At 38.8% G+C, this 18,701-nt stretch overlaps 1 protein-coding gene across 9 annotated transcripts in view; it reads right to left on the bottom strand.

Annotated features, from left to right (window-relative positions):
- MECOM (MDS1 and EVI1 complex locus) overlaps positions 1-18,701 on the bottom strand; it is a 450,691-nt gene that overhangs the window by 13,637 nt on the left and 418,353 nt on the right. For 5 of the 9 annotated variants that reach the window (XM_043492330.1, XM_043492329.1, XM_043492331.1 and 2 more), the window contains 4 exons: positions 16,095-17,451; positions 13,913-14,000; positions 9,751-9,777; positions 1,279-1,445 (listed from right to left, as the gene is read on the bottom strand). In XM_043492330.1, coding sequence (XP_043348265.1) covers positions 1,279-1,445; positions 9,751-9,777; positions 13,913-14,000; positions 16,095-17,451 — 1,639 coding nt within the window. The remainder of the gene's footprint in view (positions 1-1,278; positions 1,446-9,750; positions 9,778-13,912; positions 14,001-16,094; positions 17,452-18,701) is intronic. The other 4 variants (XM_043492336.1, XM_043492335.1, XM_043492337.1 and 1 more) reach the window with 3 other exon arrangements.

The following is an 18,701-nucleotide window of genomic DNA, read 5'->3' as shown; positions in this document are numbered from 1 at the left end:
TAATTTAATCAATCCTGTATGGTACTGGGATTTCTTAGGCATTTAAAAAATTCAACGAAGGCATCACAGAAATATAAATAACCCATTAATGAAGCCTGAATTACTGGCACTTGCTAGATTTCCTTGCACATAAGCAAGCAATGTATGCAAACAGACATTGGTTTTAATTACCTTCCAAAATTCTAATCTTATTAATTCAATATCTTTCACATTCATGTTTCGGAAGCCTGAAAATCTGTTATTCAAGGCTTGGGATTCTGATTTGAAGTAAGGAGATTCAATTCTTTCCATTTATTCTATGTGTCAGCAAATGTGACTTCATTCTGTGCATTGAATAGGATCAGAGCAGACAAGATTCAAAGACCTAATCCATCAAGGTATGTTTCTATAACAACTTGTCTTGAAACTTGTCTTTGACATGTTTTCAAAAAGATCAGATAAACTGATATGTCAGTGTCAAATACCCTAGCATTCTAGAGATGATATAGAGACTTAAATAAGGCAATTTTAAAAATCATTCCCCCATTTCCCTAATATTTCACAGGGAATAAAACTTTCTTAAGGCTCCCAGGTAGCATTCCAAGAAACAGCATGATTAGAACAGTTACATTAAGGACCTTCACCCAATCTTGCATGGTAATAAGCACTCTTAACTCCCTATGAAGGTAATGTGAGTTACAGGTGCCATGCATAAAGGATGCATGCAGAAGCTTTCAGGATTTGGCCCTACATTTTTAACATACAGTTTATTATTTCATACCAATCATGACTATACAAGCATGACTCTGATCCCTTTCACATTGACAAAATTCTGATTGACTTCATTCATATGTGCAATGACTATGAACTTATAGTTTTTGTTCAGATTGTAAACATATGTCCTTATAATTCATATATTTTGTGAAAGATCCCTTCTGACATTAGAGGCAGATGGTCTGAGGAAAGCAGCCCTGTAGCCTGTGATCAGAAAAATTAATAGTGAAAGCGCATTTATTAATATAAAGGTGATGAGGAAATTTGGGAACAAGCTTGTTTATGCAATATTTTCAGCCTCATTTATCAAACTCGAGTGATGTAGGACAAATTCCTCATATAATAACAAAAAACAAAACACTGTTTCTATGTTTGAGTGAATAAAGAGCACTTTGAAATACTATAGACCTTCCATGATCTCTATTAATCATCCAATCAGGAGTAATTTCTAAAGTAAACAACAACGTCTTTTGAAAGCAGAGAGGAGATGTTAGGAGACCCTGTCATGATTAGCTCAGCAATTACCTGCAGGTATAGCGTTCCTTGCCCTTCCTCAGGAGGTTTTCTGGTAGGGCGCTCGGTGGGGCTCGGAAGTTAAACATGGAAGGGACAGATTGTATGAGTTCACTAGCTTCTGGTTTCAGGGCACTAAAACTCTCTAGTTTTTCAGCCATGTTTTCTATAGCTGACATCTGCAAGAGGAAAAGGAAAACATATCACAGTGAAGGTGCTCTTTTTCTGTACAGATAATTCGAAACACAAAGAACTCCATTCAAAAAATGACTGTGCGTAGAAAACTATTTTGGTTTTTCACTCTGTGAGTAGGACAAAGTGATGGAAAACTATGTTATCACAGTTTGAATAACACAAGTAACTTTTACTGACAGTAGATCACTCCGCAGCAGTGACGATGTTGTACCTGACAGTTCCTGTTCATCTAGCAGATCATGTTTCCTAATCTCTGTACATGCTAATAAATAACTAATTCTACATGAGAGCTACACTAATTGGTATGAAGGCTTATAAAATATCTACGTTCAAATACTTTTTTTTTTGCACTACAGTTTAGATTCCTATGCTTTTCTGCTACATTGTTTTAATGTTCTTGCTCCTATAGTAATTATTTGTAAACTCTGTATAAGGCAGATCCTGCACATAGGCTTGATCAAGTAAAAATAATGGGTGATCTGGAGTTGTCTCATGGCAAGGATTCTTGTTCCCTCTGAAATCAGCTGGAATTTTGCCACTAACTTGAATGGGAACAAGATCTGGCTTTACATGCACATACCACAAAAAGGATATGTTCTCTAAAAATGATCATTTGGAGAAGCTGGGTCTTATTGGAAAGTACCTGTAGCTGATAGTGGAAGGATTCTTTTTAAGTTAGCACCTGCAATTTTCAGATATAAATCTGACGCAGTGTATACACTATGACCCTGAAGATACCAAGTCACATTCAGATTTGAATTACATGATGTAAATCCAGAATTAAGTGGAAGTACACTCTCTAATCTAAAGGAGTGCAAAATTAGCCTCATAGGCCACAGGTGTTTACAAGTCTGATATATCAGTTCCCATTAACCAGGAATTGATATATACTGTGATCTCTTAGCAAAATTTACTTTTTTCCCCACTGTTTAGGGATTTCTTTCAAAGTGTTCTAATCTCATATGCTAGCTGGTTTGACTGCCTTCACTCCATTCATTAAAAAATATTCTGTAATAATACTCAAAAAGCACAATGGCCAACTTTTTCAAAAGTGATTTTGGATACCTCAGATTTTGGATGCTCAACCTTAGACACCTTAAAGGAACCTGATTTTCAGAGTGTGGGTGCGCAGCACTTCCAGGCCGCTTGAAGATATCTCAGGTTTGGCACCTCAGAAAATTATCCCAAATCATCTGTCACGTTTGGAAACCTTGGCAACACTGCAGAGTTACTGTAGAACACAGTAACACTTGAAAATAAGAGTTCCCTATCTCATTCTCCCCTCAAAAATCACAGTGCTACAACTCAAGATTATAAGAGGCATGCTACTATGCGGTCTTCTGAGAAAACTGACAAAATAGAAGCTAAAGGAAAAAGCCTACACATTTTACAAAGATGGAGAAAGTTACTTTAAAGCTCCTAAAACTAATTCTCCTCTCTCTTCCCACAACATAAATAAAAAAAACATTTCTAGTGAAGTCAATGGAATTACACAATCCCAGTGTAATAACCCAAGTCTGCCGCATCCAATGTTTAATAGTAGCTTACTACATGAGTAATGCCACTGAAGCTATCTGATACTAAGGATGAGCAAGAGTTGCAGAAGGATCTGATTTGCCTCTCTCACAGATTGGGGTAACTCCACTGCGTTAAGAGGAGATACTCCTGATTTACACTGGTGTAAGGGAGGGCAGAATCTGGCTCACAATGTGCAAGGAGATTATTTTTCATAATATAACATAGGATTAATAAAGTAATATTCAAGAGACAGAATATTTTTCATGGAACCTTCCTCTAAAGTCTGTGGCGCGATTGGTCTGATTTTGATGCTTTTGTTACAAAAAAAAAATGTACGCTTGTTGCTTGAAATGACTATTCATTTCTGGTTAGCTCAGGGTTTTTGGTTTTGTTTTGTTTTGTTTTTCCCTTTGCCTCATAGCCTGCCCTCTTATTTCATGCTCAGACTCTTAATGCACACTACAAATTGCAATGTACAGGGTACCACTGCCAATTTGCCAAATGTCTTTCATCAAACATGGTGCAAAAAATCACAGAGGGAAGTCAAGATACATTTACTTGTCAGGCAATGAATGTGAAAGCATTGAGAGGCAGTAGGAGCTGCAAGCTCTGGGGTTTGATTCATAATCACTCAGCTGCTAAAACATTCTCCATAGATGCAAGTGGACAGCACATTTGTCAATATGAAGGATTTTGACATGTACTGATCACAGGGCTGAGATATGTAATGATGCTGCTTCTGGGATAGGAGGTAATTCTGTCCCAGCAGAGCAATGTCATTATCAACCCATACAGCTCAACATCACGATATATTTATTCTTATACCTCTTCATATTCTTCTTTACTCAGAATCGATTCTTAAAGCATTTATGGTTGTATTTCCATTGCCTTTAATTCCTTCTAATTGTTCCTGGCAAGTAACCATTCTGATATTTACTATTGCAGAGAATAGATGGCTTGAATAAAAAATGACCTTTGGCCTTCAGGCTGATTAGCACTGACAAGACAGTGCATGGGTTATGATAGTACATATTTATGGTGAAGAATAATAAGTACATTGAGGAGGATAATAAATGTTTTTATTTATGTATATATAATACTCAAGTCAGTTTCATTATATAGGGGTTTTAAATCATTTTTTGATCAAATCAACATTTTTCATGTACATGGATCCCTACGGTAATATATTAAATAAACTATTTTCCTATTTACATTTAAAATGACTTTGTCATGCTTACTATCATTGTTTTATTTGCAGCTTTGGGGCGTGATTCTACTCTGGCAGTGATGTAAATCAGGACTAAGTTCATTGATGTCAATGGGGCTACATCAGTGTGAGGTCAAAATCGGGTCCTTAGTTTCTTATTCACAGAAACTACAAGCACTTCCAATTACTGAAAAGCGATAATAGCTTTTTAGAAATACAGGCCCTGCCATGAGAATTACTATAGTTTTTTTTTAAAGAATGTAGAATGTAGTTACCTTATGTGGTTTATATTCTTAAAGAAACGCACCATCACCAAGAGGAAATATTAAATATTTGGGGTCAGATCCTCAACTGGTGTAAATGAATATAGCGCCACTGAAGACAGTGGAGTTACACCAGTTTACATCAGCTGAGGCTATAGATCCCAGAATCCAAACAATGCACATTTTTAAAAGATAATAAGGAAAATAATGACTATTAAAAGGTGGCTTTCCTTTGCTTTGCAGCCAGCCAGACCTGAAATAAAGTAGGGATAAAAGTGAGGGAAGGGTAAGCTATTAACTCCCTTCCTTCCTCTTCCACATATACTTTTTTTCCCATTTGTATTCCTTCCACTCATCATCGAGAACAACTGAAGCAACATAAACACTATCAGTGAATCCTTCTTTTCAGCATCTTAATGCTGGCTATGGTAGCACTTTGCATCAGCTAGAAGGCAGGGTCGTGGTTTCCCCATCAGAGCAGATCCTCTCCCCCCTGCCTTTCCCCCTCCCCCCAAAAAACCCCTCTAAGGCAGAATTGAGGATTAGAGGATATACCAGCAATGTAAGGTCAGAAAACCTTTCAGGAATGGCATAGTTATCAAAGTAGCAGCCATTAGAAACTCAGGAAATTTAGAGATGATGTTAGATTTAAAATACAGCAAAACACTTGAAAGCACGACAGTATTGGGAATTAGGGAGGGAGAGAACACTCCACCTTGCATTAGTGTTGCATTGTCTGTGGTTCCCCAGTTGACCTTGATGAATCAGCCCCCACTACCTCCCAGGTACTTCCTGCTCCACTTTGAGTCCTAATCCCCCTTCCCCAGCTTTGCTTCCCTATAGAACTTCTAAAGTCCACAGGGCCTCCTGTGATCCATAGTAGATCCCAGGGAACCATGTGCCTACTCTGGTCCGCTTTAGTTCCTGCAGCCCTATATCCCAAAAAAATAGTATATCTGAATGACTTCAAATTCTCGTAACTGACCACTGGTCTCTAGCCCTTCCTTTGAAGTGGAAATTCTTTTCTGAGTAATTGGGACGCTCCTGGCTAAACATATAAAATAAATCTCAGCCTTAACAATGGCGAGGCTGCAATGTTCAGTGAAACACTGATCTGCCAGCAGGGTTACTTAGCAGAGTTACTTATGACAGGCACCCACCCTGGGAGGTTAGGTAGATAGTTACTGAAACAGGATGCACTTCCTCTAGCCTGTGGTATCAAATCCAAAATCTCTTCCCACACCAAGATGCTCCCCTTCCACAACTTAAAGATAATATGATTCTTTAACACAAGGCTGCACAGGGCAATGCACCACATTATACGTGGAATGGGTTTCTGCAGATCTTTACGCCAAATTCTGATCTCTCTCCATTCAAGTGAATATTTAGGGTTCAGTTATCCCATCAAGGTACAGACATACCTTGGAGACAGTGAAGAGCCAAGCCACCCCCAGGTGAGCTCTGGGAGGTATTGTGTCTCAAGGAAGCACAATTGCTTCTGGTACACCCAGGAACAAAGGGAGAGCATACCTATCACACCACCTCTCTGGACAATATAATATGTTTCCCCCTTCATACCTGGGGGCTCATCCAAAGCCCAGTGAAGCCAATAAGCATCTTTCCAATTACTTAAATGGGCTCTGGAATAGGCCCTGGGAATCTTCACTGACCAGTATGAAGCACAGAGTATGGCCCCATACTTTCCACCTCATTTAGGGTGGTTTGCACCCCAGTTCAGGGTAAGAGAGAGCATTCCTTGTACTGAGGGAACACTGGCCACTGCATGGTTGTGCAGTTGTCAGGGAAGGAAAGGCACAAACTGACTCTTAATGTAGAATTAGTGTAATTTATATGTCTACAGAGCAAGTAAGCAGAGGAGGTAAGAGAGCGAGAAGATTGCATTACATATTTTAATAAAGTTATTGCTTATGGACAAGTAACGTCTGCTCCTAATCTGAGATCAGTGAATGGCAGTATTTTATAAAGAACTGTAATTTTTTGATTTACATATATGAGAGTTGTTGATTCTATCTGAATCCAGATGTCTGGAAAAGGAAGTAGCTTTACCCCCACCTCCCTCCTGGTCCCTGAGAGGCTATTAACCGCATACTGACGCAAACCAATATGTAGTCACAATTCCCTAGTGCTGACCCAAAAAGGCAGACATTACCATAATCGGATAAAACAAGTATTTTTAAACCTTTCAACAGGCTAGATATCATCAACAAGGGTCTCAGACATTTGTCTTAAAATTTATTTGCAGCAGCAGAAAATCAGTGACATACATAAAGGAGAGTTTATTTAATTTTTTTTTAAAAAAAGGATAACCTGATAGTATGAAATGATCTAGAAACTAATGTCAATGAAGTGCATGACCTAATGTTTTACAAATTAGACTCCTTAATGCTATTATCATAAAAACAACTGACTTTATGGACATAACTCATGGGAAAGGATTGTACAAACGTTTGTTTTCTATTTTTATTCGTCTTATTTAAAGGAATCTCAAAATCCTGTTGATTAAAGTTCAGCAGTTCTACCTCCCTACCCCAAACTATAATGATTTCTTTAAAAGCATGACTTTCGATCAATTTGTTGTACTGCAATCCCATACTTCACCACATCACATTCATGTTCATGACCAAGAGACTGAATGACTAAATTTTGTGAAGTATCAAGTAAAGACCAAAATCTGATTTCAGGTATACCAGTGTAAATCCAGAGTCTCCATTGATACTGATGTAGCTGATCTGGATTTAAACTGGTGTAACAGAGAGCAGATCTTGGCCTATAATAAACACAAAAAATGAAAAAAAGAAAAGGAGTACTTGTGGCACCTTAGAGACTAACAAATTTATCTGAGCATAAGCTTTCATGAGCTACAGCTTCATCAGATGCATTCAGTGGAAAATCAGTGGTATTTTCCACTGAATTCATCCAATGAAGTGAGCTGTAGCTCACGAAAGCTTATGCTCAAAAAATTTGTTAGGTGCCACAAGTACTCTAAGGTGCCACAAGTACTCCTTTTCTTTTTGCAAATACAGACTAACATGGCTGCTACTCTGAAACCAATAAATGAAAAAGCATGGATATTTCATCGCAAAATGCGTTTCTTAGTTATTTGGACAACTATTTTAATTATTTATCATAATTCTTCATAATGTTATTGCAAATGAAGTCCTAATTGAATTACAAGATGTCTTTATAGCACACTGCTTCTAAACTTTAGTGAGTGAGTAGACAGAGTGCCAGTTTTTGGGGTGGAGATTGAATATATTGTGATCCATTCAAAATAGAATGTTTCCAATTGATCTGGACTATAGGATTCGTGCCACAGAGTGAAAAATAACCTTAAATAAACTTAAAATAGATGAGCCAGGATGCCATGAATTGAGATATACAGGTTCAAGTGACACATTCAAACCCTTCAAATTGGAGAAAAAGCCATCCATAAATCAGCACTTTCCTCCACTCAGTTTAACAGTATGCTTTCAATACATATTGTATTGCAGCTGTTCAACCATCATCATGGCCAGAGAACAAAAGAAAAAAATAGTTTGATGACATAAATTTGGGGACAGAGCCAACATTAGGGAGAGAGGGTGGAAGACAAAGAATGTACTGAGATTTTTTCTGTTGCCTAATTACCACAATACTAAACTGTTATTTTAAAAGTGTAGTGGAACCAGAGTGCATCATACAAGTCACATAATCCTCCCAACACCATTAGATGGCACCATTTTGAATTCACTCCACTAAGGGGAAAAAATGTCTGGGGCCACCTGTGAGGATGTCAATGCTGCGCTGTCTATTTCTGTTTTACACCTATTTATTGCCTGTGGCCGATATAAGATTTCAAATGGGAAAACATTTAACAACTTCCACCTAAATTGTTTTTTCCATGCCAAATTATAACAGGTGAAATTCATCCCTTTGAATGGGGCCAGCACACAGTGCCTGAGTCTCTCCAGTCCCACTCAATTCCTTAAAACAGGGTTCCTGTTCAAAAATAGGGTGTAAGTGATGCATAGGCTACATGCTGGCCATCTGCATAGGAACTAAATTCCATCCATTGAGCACAGCATTCTCAGCCCATTTCTATCACTAATAATACTTCATACATAGAGCCTGATCCAATGCCCATTGACATCTGTTTCCGCTTTGAATGGGAATTAGATCAGGCCCTGAAGTAGCACCTTACATCTGAGGACTTTATGAAGATGAATAAGTATCATTATCATTATTTGCATTTTACAGATGGGAAAGAGAGGGATTAAAATCCAGATTTACAGAAAGTAAGACTAAAATCCACAAGTAGTTTTGAATGCTTAACTGAGGTACTTGGGTTCTAAATGCGTATTTGGGCATTTAACTATTCATTTGCATGTGCAAATGCTCCCCCCCCCTTTTGTTTTTCTTTTACACTACTGAGGTCGTTCTGTTCACAAAAGTAGGCATGAAAAAATTTGCCTGGATCTCAGGCCACATTTTATGAAAATCTGGCCTTAGTCTTGAGACAATATCTCAAGTCACAGTGAATGAGCAGAAGAGAACATTGGTTTCCTGACTCTGACTCTCCTATTCTAGTCACTAAACCGATGTCAGGAGAATTCTGGGCTTAGTAGTTATTGGTTAATTGCAGCTGCTGTAGGGGCAACAAAGTAAGAACAAAACATTGTGTTATTTGGGGGGTTATAAAAGTAGCTAAAAGAGTTATTTGGGATTTCCATACCAATTTGGTACTGGATTTAAATATGAGACTAAAGGGGGGGAAAAAAGCTTACCCTCAGTTTTACCCATTGATGCTCCTGTTCTCATCAATGCGAGTTATATGTGCCTATGTGAAAGAAGAATTGGACCCAAAGGCCCCAAATCAATGTGTGTTGTATCTGTGATACAAGTGCTGAATTGGATACTTTAAAGTCTAGAATCCAGAGGACTTTGATCATCAGATTATAACACCTGTAATGGAGGTAAAATTTGAAGCCTAAACTTTCAGCATAACCCTGGAGGCAAATAGCTTGTAGTAGCCTCACTAAAATACAACCAAAGGGCCATATGGACTGGTGAAGTCCTTACTTAAGCAAAACTTCCAGTGCCTTCAATAAGAATAGACTGCAGGATTACATAGGAAGAAGGCCAATGTGACATGGCAAGATATTATCCACTACTGCTATGTCATTCAGTAGGAAAGCATGTGGCATACTCCATAACTATACAGAGGGTTATCTTTCATGTTATGCTTTTCTTATGCAATTTATTTTACAATGTTTAAATCAAAAATATAAGCAAATAACTTACCCAAGTTCTTTGATCAGGCAATTGGAACTGGGAGCAAAATTGAAACAAAAACAACACATTATTCCTGCATTGGAACCCTTATTGCAATCAATCTATTGTGAAGTTAGCTAAGGTTTCACAGTGAGTGGATTGTTTGCTTTTGTGCACACCCTACCTAAATGAAATCTTTGAAGTGGCAATTTATTGCAAAATATGACTAACTGACCTAGTCTTGTACAGATTTAGGGCCCTAGGCTTTAAGGGGAATTTTTTCTGAGCAGGAACTGTGTAACGACTATAGGAATTGTACCTCAATATTTCTCTCTCTGTCTCTCTCCTCTAGACTAAAAATCTATATTAGAAGCCTATCCCACAGCTCTCATATCATCAGGTTACAAGGATGCAAATTAACCTCTTAAGCTTAACCGCTTAAGCAAATGAAAAACTCCAAGCAATAAATGTAGCTATAAAAATAAGAATTTGTAGAAGAACTGAAATATTTGAATTTATTTCACAGATGTTTTTTAGAGATAATTTTACCCTACCATTAGAAGGTGAAAATACACGGTGGAATCTGCAATTACATTAATAACCTGGGGACAATAAGTATACCCACAAAAAAAGTTGCTCCGCTAATTTGTCTTTTTTGTATTAATTATTGGATCAAATTCTATTTTGGAGTGTAGGGAGTGGTTTCCACTGAAGTTGATAAGAGGGAAGACTTTAGCACTTTATGATGACAGGTTGTGCAATAGCATTTTTATTTTCATTTGCTATGTTTAAAAATGTACATTACACTCAAGACTTCATGTCACACCATCTCTTACAAGTTAAGCAGTCATTCCTAGCACCCAGATAAATGATGAAAATGAAGACCAGCTGTTCCCATGTATTCTTTCTATTGCACAACCAGAGCCTGTATTAAAATGTGTGAATTGCTATAAATGTACATCATTTATCTCACTGAATAAATACTCTGTAACAGAGTACAGCTAAAGAAATTAATACAAATTTTAATATGGCATCATCTGATATAACTCGGGAACATCATTTTAAAAAATGATAGGGTCATTATAGATCATCCCCCATACATAGTACAAGGGGACACTTCTTAGGCATGGTAATACTTTACACAGACGGATAATGATTCTCTCTCAGGCCAAAGGGCAAACAACGTACAGACAAATGGCATTCTCACACTACGTTGAGATCTATGGGGACAAGTGAGCTTCGCTTGCCTATGGTCCCTTTGGTTCTCTCAGAGCAAGGCAACCCATCTTGCCATGCTGCCATTGATTTGTCTCCCACCATCCCACACCCTCTCTGAAATATGGAAAAGCCACAATTATTCCTCATTTTATATAATGCCATACCTGTGCACTAGAGGCATTAATAAAGACACAATTCCTGCCCCCAAAGATTAAAATCTACTTCAGAAAATCTCAGAACAGGAAGCTGGCCAAAGAAGGGGACAGGGAAAGAAGAGACCAGGTGTAAAAATAAAGAGAGAGAAAAATCATATAGGACTGGACCATATTAAATAGAGATTGTGGGGTCAGAACAACTTGCCTAACTCAGTCATAATTTATGATGCTCTAAATGACAATTCCTCCCCTATCCACCCATAGCATTGACCTCCCACACTGCAGTCATGGAAGGGCAACAAGAGATTGTTTCGGGGAAGGAGATACTACAATATGTTTGCCTTTTGTCACTGTGTACTTCCTCTCAGTTTTTCATGGGTTTTCTGGGGGTTTGCTCCTCCTCTTACCAGACAGTGGAGAAGAGCGCTTACCCCAATATCATCAAAATGTTTGGAAATCCCAGGCTGAGTTCTCTGCTAGTGTAAATGGGTGCAGCTCCACTGACTTCAAAAAGTTTCCCTCATTTATACCAGCAGGGACTTTGCAAGTTCCCTTGAAGAAACACTAATGGGATATCCGACCCATTTTAAGTTATAACAAAACTCTCATTGACCTCAATGAATCAAGATTTCACCCAAATGCCATAGCGCATCCTCTTTTGAAATCCTATCTCTACTCTATGCCTTTAACTCCCTCCTCATTCTTCTCTCCTCATGTGTTATTTATTTAGATTTATGCTGCACTATATAAAAGCGATGTCCAATCCAACACCCTGGGTACCTCTGACAAGCCCTGAAGAATACATTCATACATAACCAGACTCCATCATTTCCCTACAGATCACAGTACCCTAGCAGCAGTATAAATATACTAAAATGTGATAACTCCTCCAGCAAAACCACAGAGCCCCCTCCCCATTTCAATTGAGCTACACAGATTTATGCACCTGAGGACCTAACCATCACTGATTTCTACCAGGCAGTGCAACACCTGAATGTTCTCTCTGTAAATGTATTATAGCTGTCTATGAGACTCCTTAACTACTCTGTTTTTTTAAAGCAGACCTAGAAAATGTATGCCTACTTTGTCTTTGCAATACCAACAAAGTTTCCCATCCAGCAGCCCGAACCTGTTTTCATTCACTATTCATTCTTAAAGGCTGAAAGGAGGAGAAGAGATAGCAAATGGCATTTTGTTAAAAACATTCTGAATTGAGATACTAGCCAGATTCTGCTCTCATTCACAGCAGTACAAATCCAGAGGGGAAGCTCAGTGGAGTTATCTGGGATTTACAACTACTGTGTCTGAGAGCATGGTTAGGTCCTTTCTGTGCATTGATGTTAGTATCACTGCTATGAAATGGAAACTGGAAGCACTTCATAAAGAGACTGAAAAGGTGTCTGGTTGCTTTGCAACTTTGGTAAGTATAGTACCTCAGTATATTCTGTTGAAACACTATCGGTTAATTTTTATTGTAATACTTAGTGTTTAGCATCAACTATTCCCTTCATTTCCTACAGCGTCAGTACATTAGTGCTTTTTCTTCTTTTTCCAGCTGTGCAAGAACATTGCTCTCATGTATCTATGCTAAAGCATGGCAAGATCTGTTCTATACTGAAGCCAAAAAAATCCCACACTTGCGTAACTGAGCCTCACAACATGAGGTAGGTGCGTACTCATTATTATCCACATTTTACAGATGCTAAATTGAAACAGAGAGTTTCCATGGCCTACACAAGAGCTCAGAGGGAGTAAATATCAGAGCAGGGAGTTCCTTACTCCCCTGTCCTGTGTTCGAAGCACTAGACCAACATGGGGAAGTGAAGTCATCCTGTCAGACTGGCACAATACAGGATAAGCAAGTGATACAAGGTTGCAAATAATGAAAAGAGTTTTGATCCAGGCTATCATTAACCTATGCCACGGTACAGATCCACATGGTTGAAAGAGGCCTATTATTTTCTTGACATAGCAAATGAGCAGCAGGACATTAAGCATATGACCAAAGAACCACACAGTCGCTTCATTGCACAATGTTAGCCGAAAGTCTTCAGACATGGAAAGGGGATGTATTGCAAGCACATATTATTTCCAGTTATTCTACAAAGTTACTGAAACCATGGAGTTGCTCTGTGGTGAACTGGAATAGGAGTGTTTGTACTGTGTCCTTTCTGAGTGTCTTTATATATTCATATAGAAAGAGCCTGGTCTTTATAAAGGCTTTTACTTGGGGTGCCCAGATTTGTCGGCCCCACTATGTATCTGCAAAAAAGGGCAAATGGAAATGCTATCACTGATATCTCCAAATATGCAGCTGTACCTACACACCCTGTGCTTAAACTTATATATGGCGACATTAGTGCCCACAATTAATTACAGGGAGAATTACTTGAGGGTGCAAAACTGAGCAGCAAAAATAGAAGCCACTTTTCAAGATCGGGCCCCAAATTCCATTGTCTCTCTGGGTATTGCTTAGAGATGGGCACAATGATCCCTCCATTGCCATTGGCCACAGCGGGAAGACTGCAGAAGCACAATTTGGTAGTAGCACATCTTGTTTGATCTATTCTAATTCCGTTGGGGAGGGAGCTCTAAAACATACATGTAGCTGAGATTTGGGTCCCACTACAACCAGAACATGATGGTTTAGCTGCAAAACATCATGAAGAACATGCTAATGTTTTTCCACTATAACGACATTGGAAAAATTGTGTGTTTTAGGAAATCCGAAAATAACTCAGACTGCATTCTTTTCTCTGCACCTGCTTTGAAGCAGCAACAGGATTTGTTTACAATATTGAAATTCCAAAAATACTTACTTGCGGATGAAACAAGAATCCTGGGGAAGGTCTCAAGTACTTTTCCTTTAAAGCTTCAAGTGGGTCAGTTAACTTTCTTTTCTCTACTCTGTAAATGTTAAAATTAATTTGCTTGTGATGAATCAGTCTTAGGCATTAATAACTATTCAGCTATTTATGTTTAAAATAGTCAACAATACATCAAATAATTTTTTTTTGGTGATAATGGTAAATGATAAGGAGGTACAGTCATCTCTTGATTTGTGCATGCAACTGTCAGTAGCACTAATGAGAATTGTGAACATCATTAAAAAGAGATTACACCATTTACATTGGCTATAACCCCATTTCAAAAGGCCGATACTATTGATAATAGAAACTGATGACTAGCTGCACTGAGCCCTGTTACCAAGAAATAGGACCCAACTACATAAGAAAAGCTCTCATTGACTCCAGTGGGTGCTTTTCATATTAGGCCTGCAGAAAGGGACCCTTTGGAAGCTCATCTTCCTTTGTGAGGAGTTTAGGCCCTGCTCTTGTCAACCGCTCCACATGGGCATAGGGATGCCCTTGCAAAGAGAAGTTAGCAAGATCTGGGCCTCGAGAAATGTAGTGAACTTGCCACAACAGAAATGAAGGCTATGTTCAACTAATTGTATGTCTTCAGGTAGTGAAATAGGGCATCTGATAGTTTAAAATTAGTAAGGCATTTTAGTTCCTCCTGCATTTTTGATCAGTAGTTTAAATTGTATTATTTATCAAAGGACTGATCCTGCATTCCTTACTCAGACATAATTTTCATTGGCTTCAATGGAACATCTGCCTGCGTAACAACTATGGGACTGGCCCCATGTTATGCTGGTAACATTCCTTTACTATTCCTTCACAAATTGCATTATCATGCACTGCAATACTGTATAACAGTAAAAATTTCCACTAATTCAGTAATGATAAATTAATATGATACAGGAAACACGTGGCCTAATACCTAATACCTGCATAAATTAAACCATCTCAATAAGTAACACACTGCTAACACTGTTCCTTTCTAATGTATACCCTTTATCTTATGCCAGAGAGAGTTCTATGAAATTTTTGCCAAAAGCAAATTTTTGAAAGATAGTAATGAATTAAGATCATTTGTATTACAGTAACTGTTTATTTTTAACAATAGTCTCTTTGTGAAATAGGCCATTTAGATTATGAACAAATAGTTTTTATGGCTAATATTTCACTACTCCTATGTTTCCCGGAGATTAATTTAGACGTATGACTACAACTAATTACCGATATGCAGGCAGAGTATCAAAGTGCATGCAAGTGCTGATGTATGCATGCAAGTACACAAGACCTGTGGTGAAATCCTGGGCCCACTGAACTTAATGGCAACATTAATGGGAGTTCAATGGATGTGAGAATTTCACCCCTGATTTCTAAGGGCTTGTCTACATGGGGAAAATGTCCTGGAATAGCTATTCTGCAATGGCGCTACATGTGGACATTCTTATTCTGCACTGAGTGTTCGCATGGGGAGTTAGCGTGGAATAACTATTGTGCTTTAAACTCACATGCTAGCTTATTTTCCAGTAGCTTCCCAGTGTAGACAAGCATTAATATCTTGGCTCACTTAGGACCTGATCTTATTCCCACTAAAGTCAATGGTAAGACACCCATTGACTCATGAGGTGAGATCAGACCCTTACTGCCCACATATTTTTTTGTTTCGTTTTGCAACCAGGGACACATTCTTCCTTCACTTACACCCGCACAGCCTCACAGAAACTAGTGGGTTGCTCTAGTGTAACTGAGAGCAGAATTTCACCCTCAGTACCCACATTCCTTTGACCTGTCAGACCAGATCCAACTCGTACTTGCGGCTGTCTGCTACAGCAAGTGGAGTGGAATGGTGCAACCAAGAGCAGAATTTGGTCCAGATAATTTTTGAAATAAATGCTATTATGGGAGTAGGGCATGGGGTGTAGTGCTTTTGAGGAAAAGGGACTTGTAGTAAAAGAATTTAAAGAACGTTTTAAAATATCCAGCATTTGTGCCATCTCATTTCTGGATAAGCAAATGTATTAAATTACTGCATATTTTAAACGACAGTGCATGCTGAGCTAATGGATCACTTCAAGTTACACAGGAAAAGTCCTGAAAGTGTTAGCTGTGCTCAAGAAAGCTATATTCCATTAAAGCCTGTTACCTGTAAATGGGATCCATAAAGAACGGAGTGGGCCTGGCATGTTGCAAAGAAGCATCAGTTGCTTTCCTTGTTTCAAGGTCACCTCCTTTCTTTTCACCAAAGACATGGTTTTTCCGAGGCTCGGCTTGTTTTGTACCACTAGCTCGACTTCTGCTGCCCATGCTCAGATCTAGTGGTTGATCCTGGCTTGTCACGGATGGAGCTGCTGACTTTGAGGTTATAGGAGTAACTGGCTTCTCCTCCTTACGTTTAGTGGTGAGGTCAAAGGGAGACTCGGAGCTTCCCTTTGGGATCTTCTTTACTTCACTTGGTGACTGAGGTTCCATTTTCAAAGGCAACGGTCTCAAGTCTCTATCAGGAAATGGGTACATTGATTGAGAGAATGCTGGAAAAAATGGGAGGGGAAACATGGAAGGGTAAGGTAAAGCTCCAACTTTTTTGTCTTGCAGCCCCACAAGTCCTGTTGAACCAAAGTACTTTTCAGCAATAGAAGCAATAGCCTTTATAGAATCATTCACTGCTCCTGACACCGCAGTTTGCTCCTCTAAAGATGGTGAGAAAATGGAATGACTGCTGTATTCTTTCTTATTATTTATTGAAGCCAAATTCTGAAGAGAGTTTACTTTGTCTTTGAACATTTTACCATTTTCTTTAAATTTCTCTTTATCACTTTCAATGTCACTTTCCAGATCAGAGCCAGAGGTGGTCTCCAGGTCACTGCCACTGGGAGTACTGACATCATCAAGGTCACTACTCTCTGACTGGTCACTGATTTTTTCATGCGGCCTCTCTTCAGAGGACCTCTCTGGTTGAAGCTCCACTGGCTTATTTTCACCTACAGAGGGGTGCTTATTTAGTGCCTTCAAAATATCCTGTGTAGCTGGCAGTATCTGAGGATGTGTCATGAGGGGACTTTGACTTTTGTTTGTCTGGTCTGTGCTGGGTAGTCCTTTAACAGGAGAACTAGCAGGTATCAAAGGTGGCCTGTGGTACAAGCCTGAAGGAAACAGACCAGGGAAGCTAAAAGAAAATCCAGGAGCTGTTGGAAAGGTAAGACCAGCAGGATGCCTATTGGCTCCAAAATAGTCAGCAAGGCCCGGATTTGCATGATTCATATTAACCATGGACGTTTTATCCATAGCTGGGGTTCCAGGAAGTGAAATGCCTTGGCCAAAAAATCCTCCTGCTGCAAAATGATTCTTGCCCTCACAAAATCTCCTGTGCTTATTTAAGGAAGATGTAGTGCTGAACATTTGTCCACAGTCTTTGCACTTGATTTGGGTTCTGCAATCAGCATGCATGCGCTTATGACGACAAAGGTTTGAAAACTGAGTATAGGATTTATGGCAGACCTCACCTGTGTGTAAACAACAACAACAACAACAAATCTCAGGCTTTATGATAATTTCCCCTTTCCCCACCCAAATTTAGCAAAGAAAACAATTTGTTATCCCCAACATGTCAATTAGGGAGCCATAGGGAGAAGTCTGTGAGCTTCATCTGGGTGCACAAAACAAATGAAAACTCATTTTACTTTTTCCAAAGCAAGGAATCCAATCAGACAAATGTCTTGAAACAGCATAAAGACCCCTCCCAAAAAAAATAAAAATAAAAATCCCTAAAATACAAATATTTCCTTTTCACAATACTTGTGTGGCTTACAATGTTTTAGATTCATGATCATTATCATTAGTTATACTCCGTAGCACTCAGAGCGCCTGATCAGAATCAGGCCCCCAATGAGCATGGCACTGTGTGTACAAACTAAGGCCCTGATCCTGGAGACACTTACACATAGCTTGAATAGCTTTATCCACATGAGTACTTCCATTGATGGCACTGGGATTATTCAAAGGCTTAAAGTTATTCACAGGCATAAGCATTTGCAAGATCAGAGCCACAGAAGTAGACATAGTCCCTGCCCCCAAAGGGCTTACAATCTAAAAAGACAAACAAGATATATGAAGGATGGGGGAGAGGGAGACAATCAGATATATACAAGCACATATAACTATTAATAAACCCAATGTTTTGCATTTACAAATGAGATGCTAATTATTTGAAAGCCTTGGCATTCCAGGCTGTGGTTTCCAGAGCAATCACAATCTGGTGCCTGGGCACATATGTAACCTTCTCTATTTTCACATGCAGTGTTAGTGGAATGCATATGGTCAGATAGAGTTACAGTTGCTTTGGAAGCCATAACGTTTAATTTCATGTCTCATGTAATTATAATCATGGCCTTAATGTTTCATAATGCAGTTTGTTTGCGTGTCTCTTTCATGTGAAAAAACACACCATATTTCAACAACTATTTCCTCAAAAAATGCAGCTGTATTTATTTGAATGTCTGATGGTCAAAACAACTTGATGGATTTCCTCAAACTCCTTTGGGACAAGAACAATTTCAGCTCAAAAAAGGAACATTTAGAGAAAACCTTAAACCCTGGAGACTAGGGGTTGCAATTTTGATCTGACCGGCCTGATCTACACTACAACATTTCCCATGTCTGAATACAGTTATCAACAATCACATTCAGTGACATGATGAGGAGGTTGGTGTAGTGACCAATGTAGAGTGAATCATGATACATTTTTGTAGTGTAA

The sequence above is a fragment of the Dermochelys coriacea genome, chromosome 9 (genome assembly GCF_009764565.3).
Source record: "Dermochelys coriacea isolate rDerCor1 chromosome 9, rDerCor1.pri.v4, whole genome shotgun sequence".
Classification (NCBI taxonomy): Eukaryota; Metazoa; Chordata; order Testudines; family Dermochelyidae; genus Dermochelys; species Dermochelys coriacea.
Note: the sequence above shows the minus strand (reverse complement) of the source record. Positions and strands in the feature narration are given on the sequence as shown.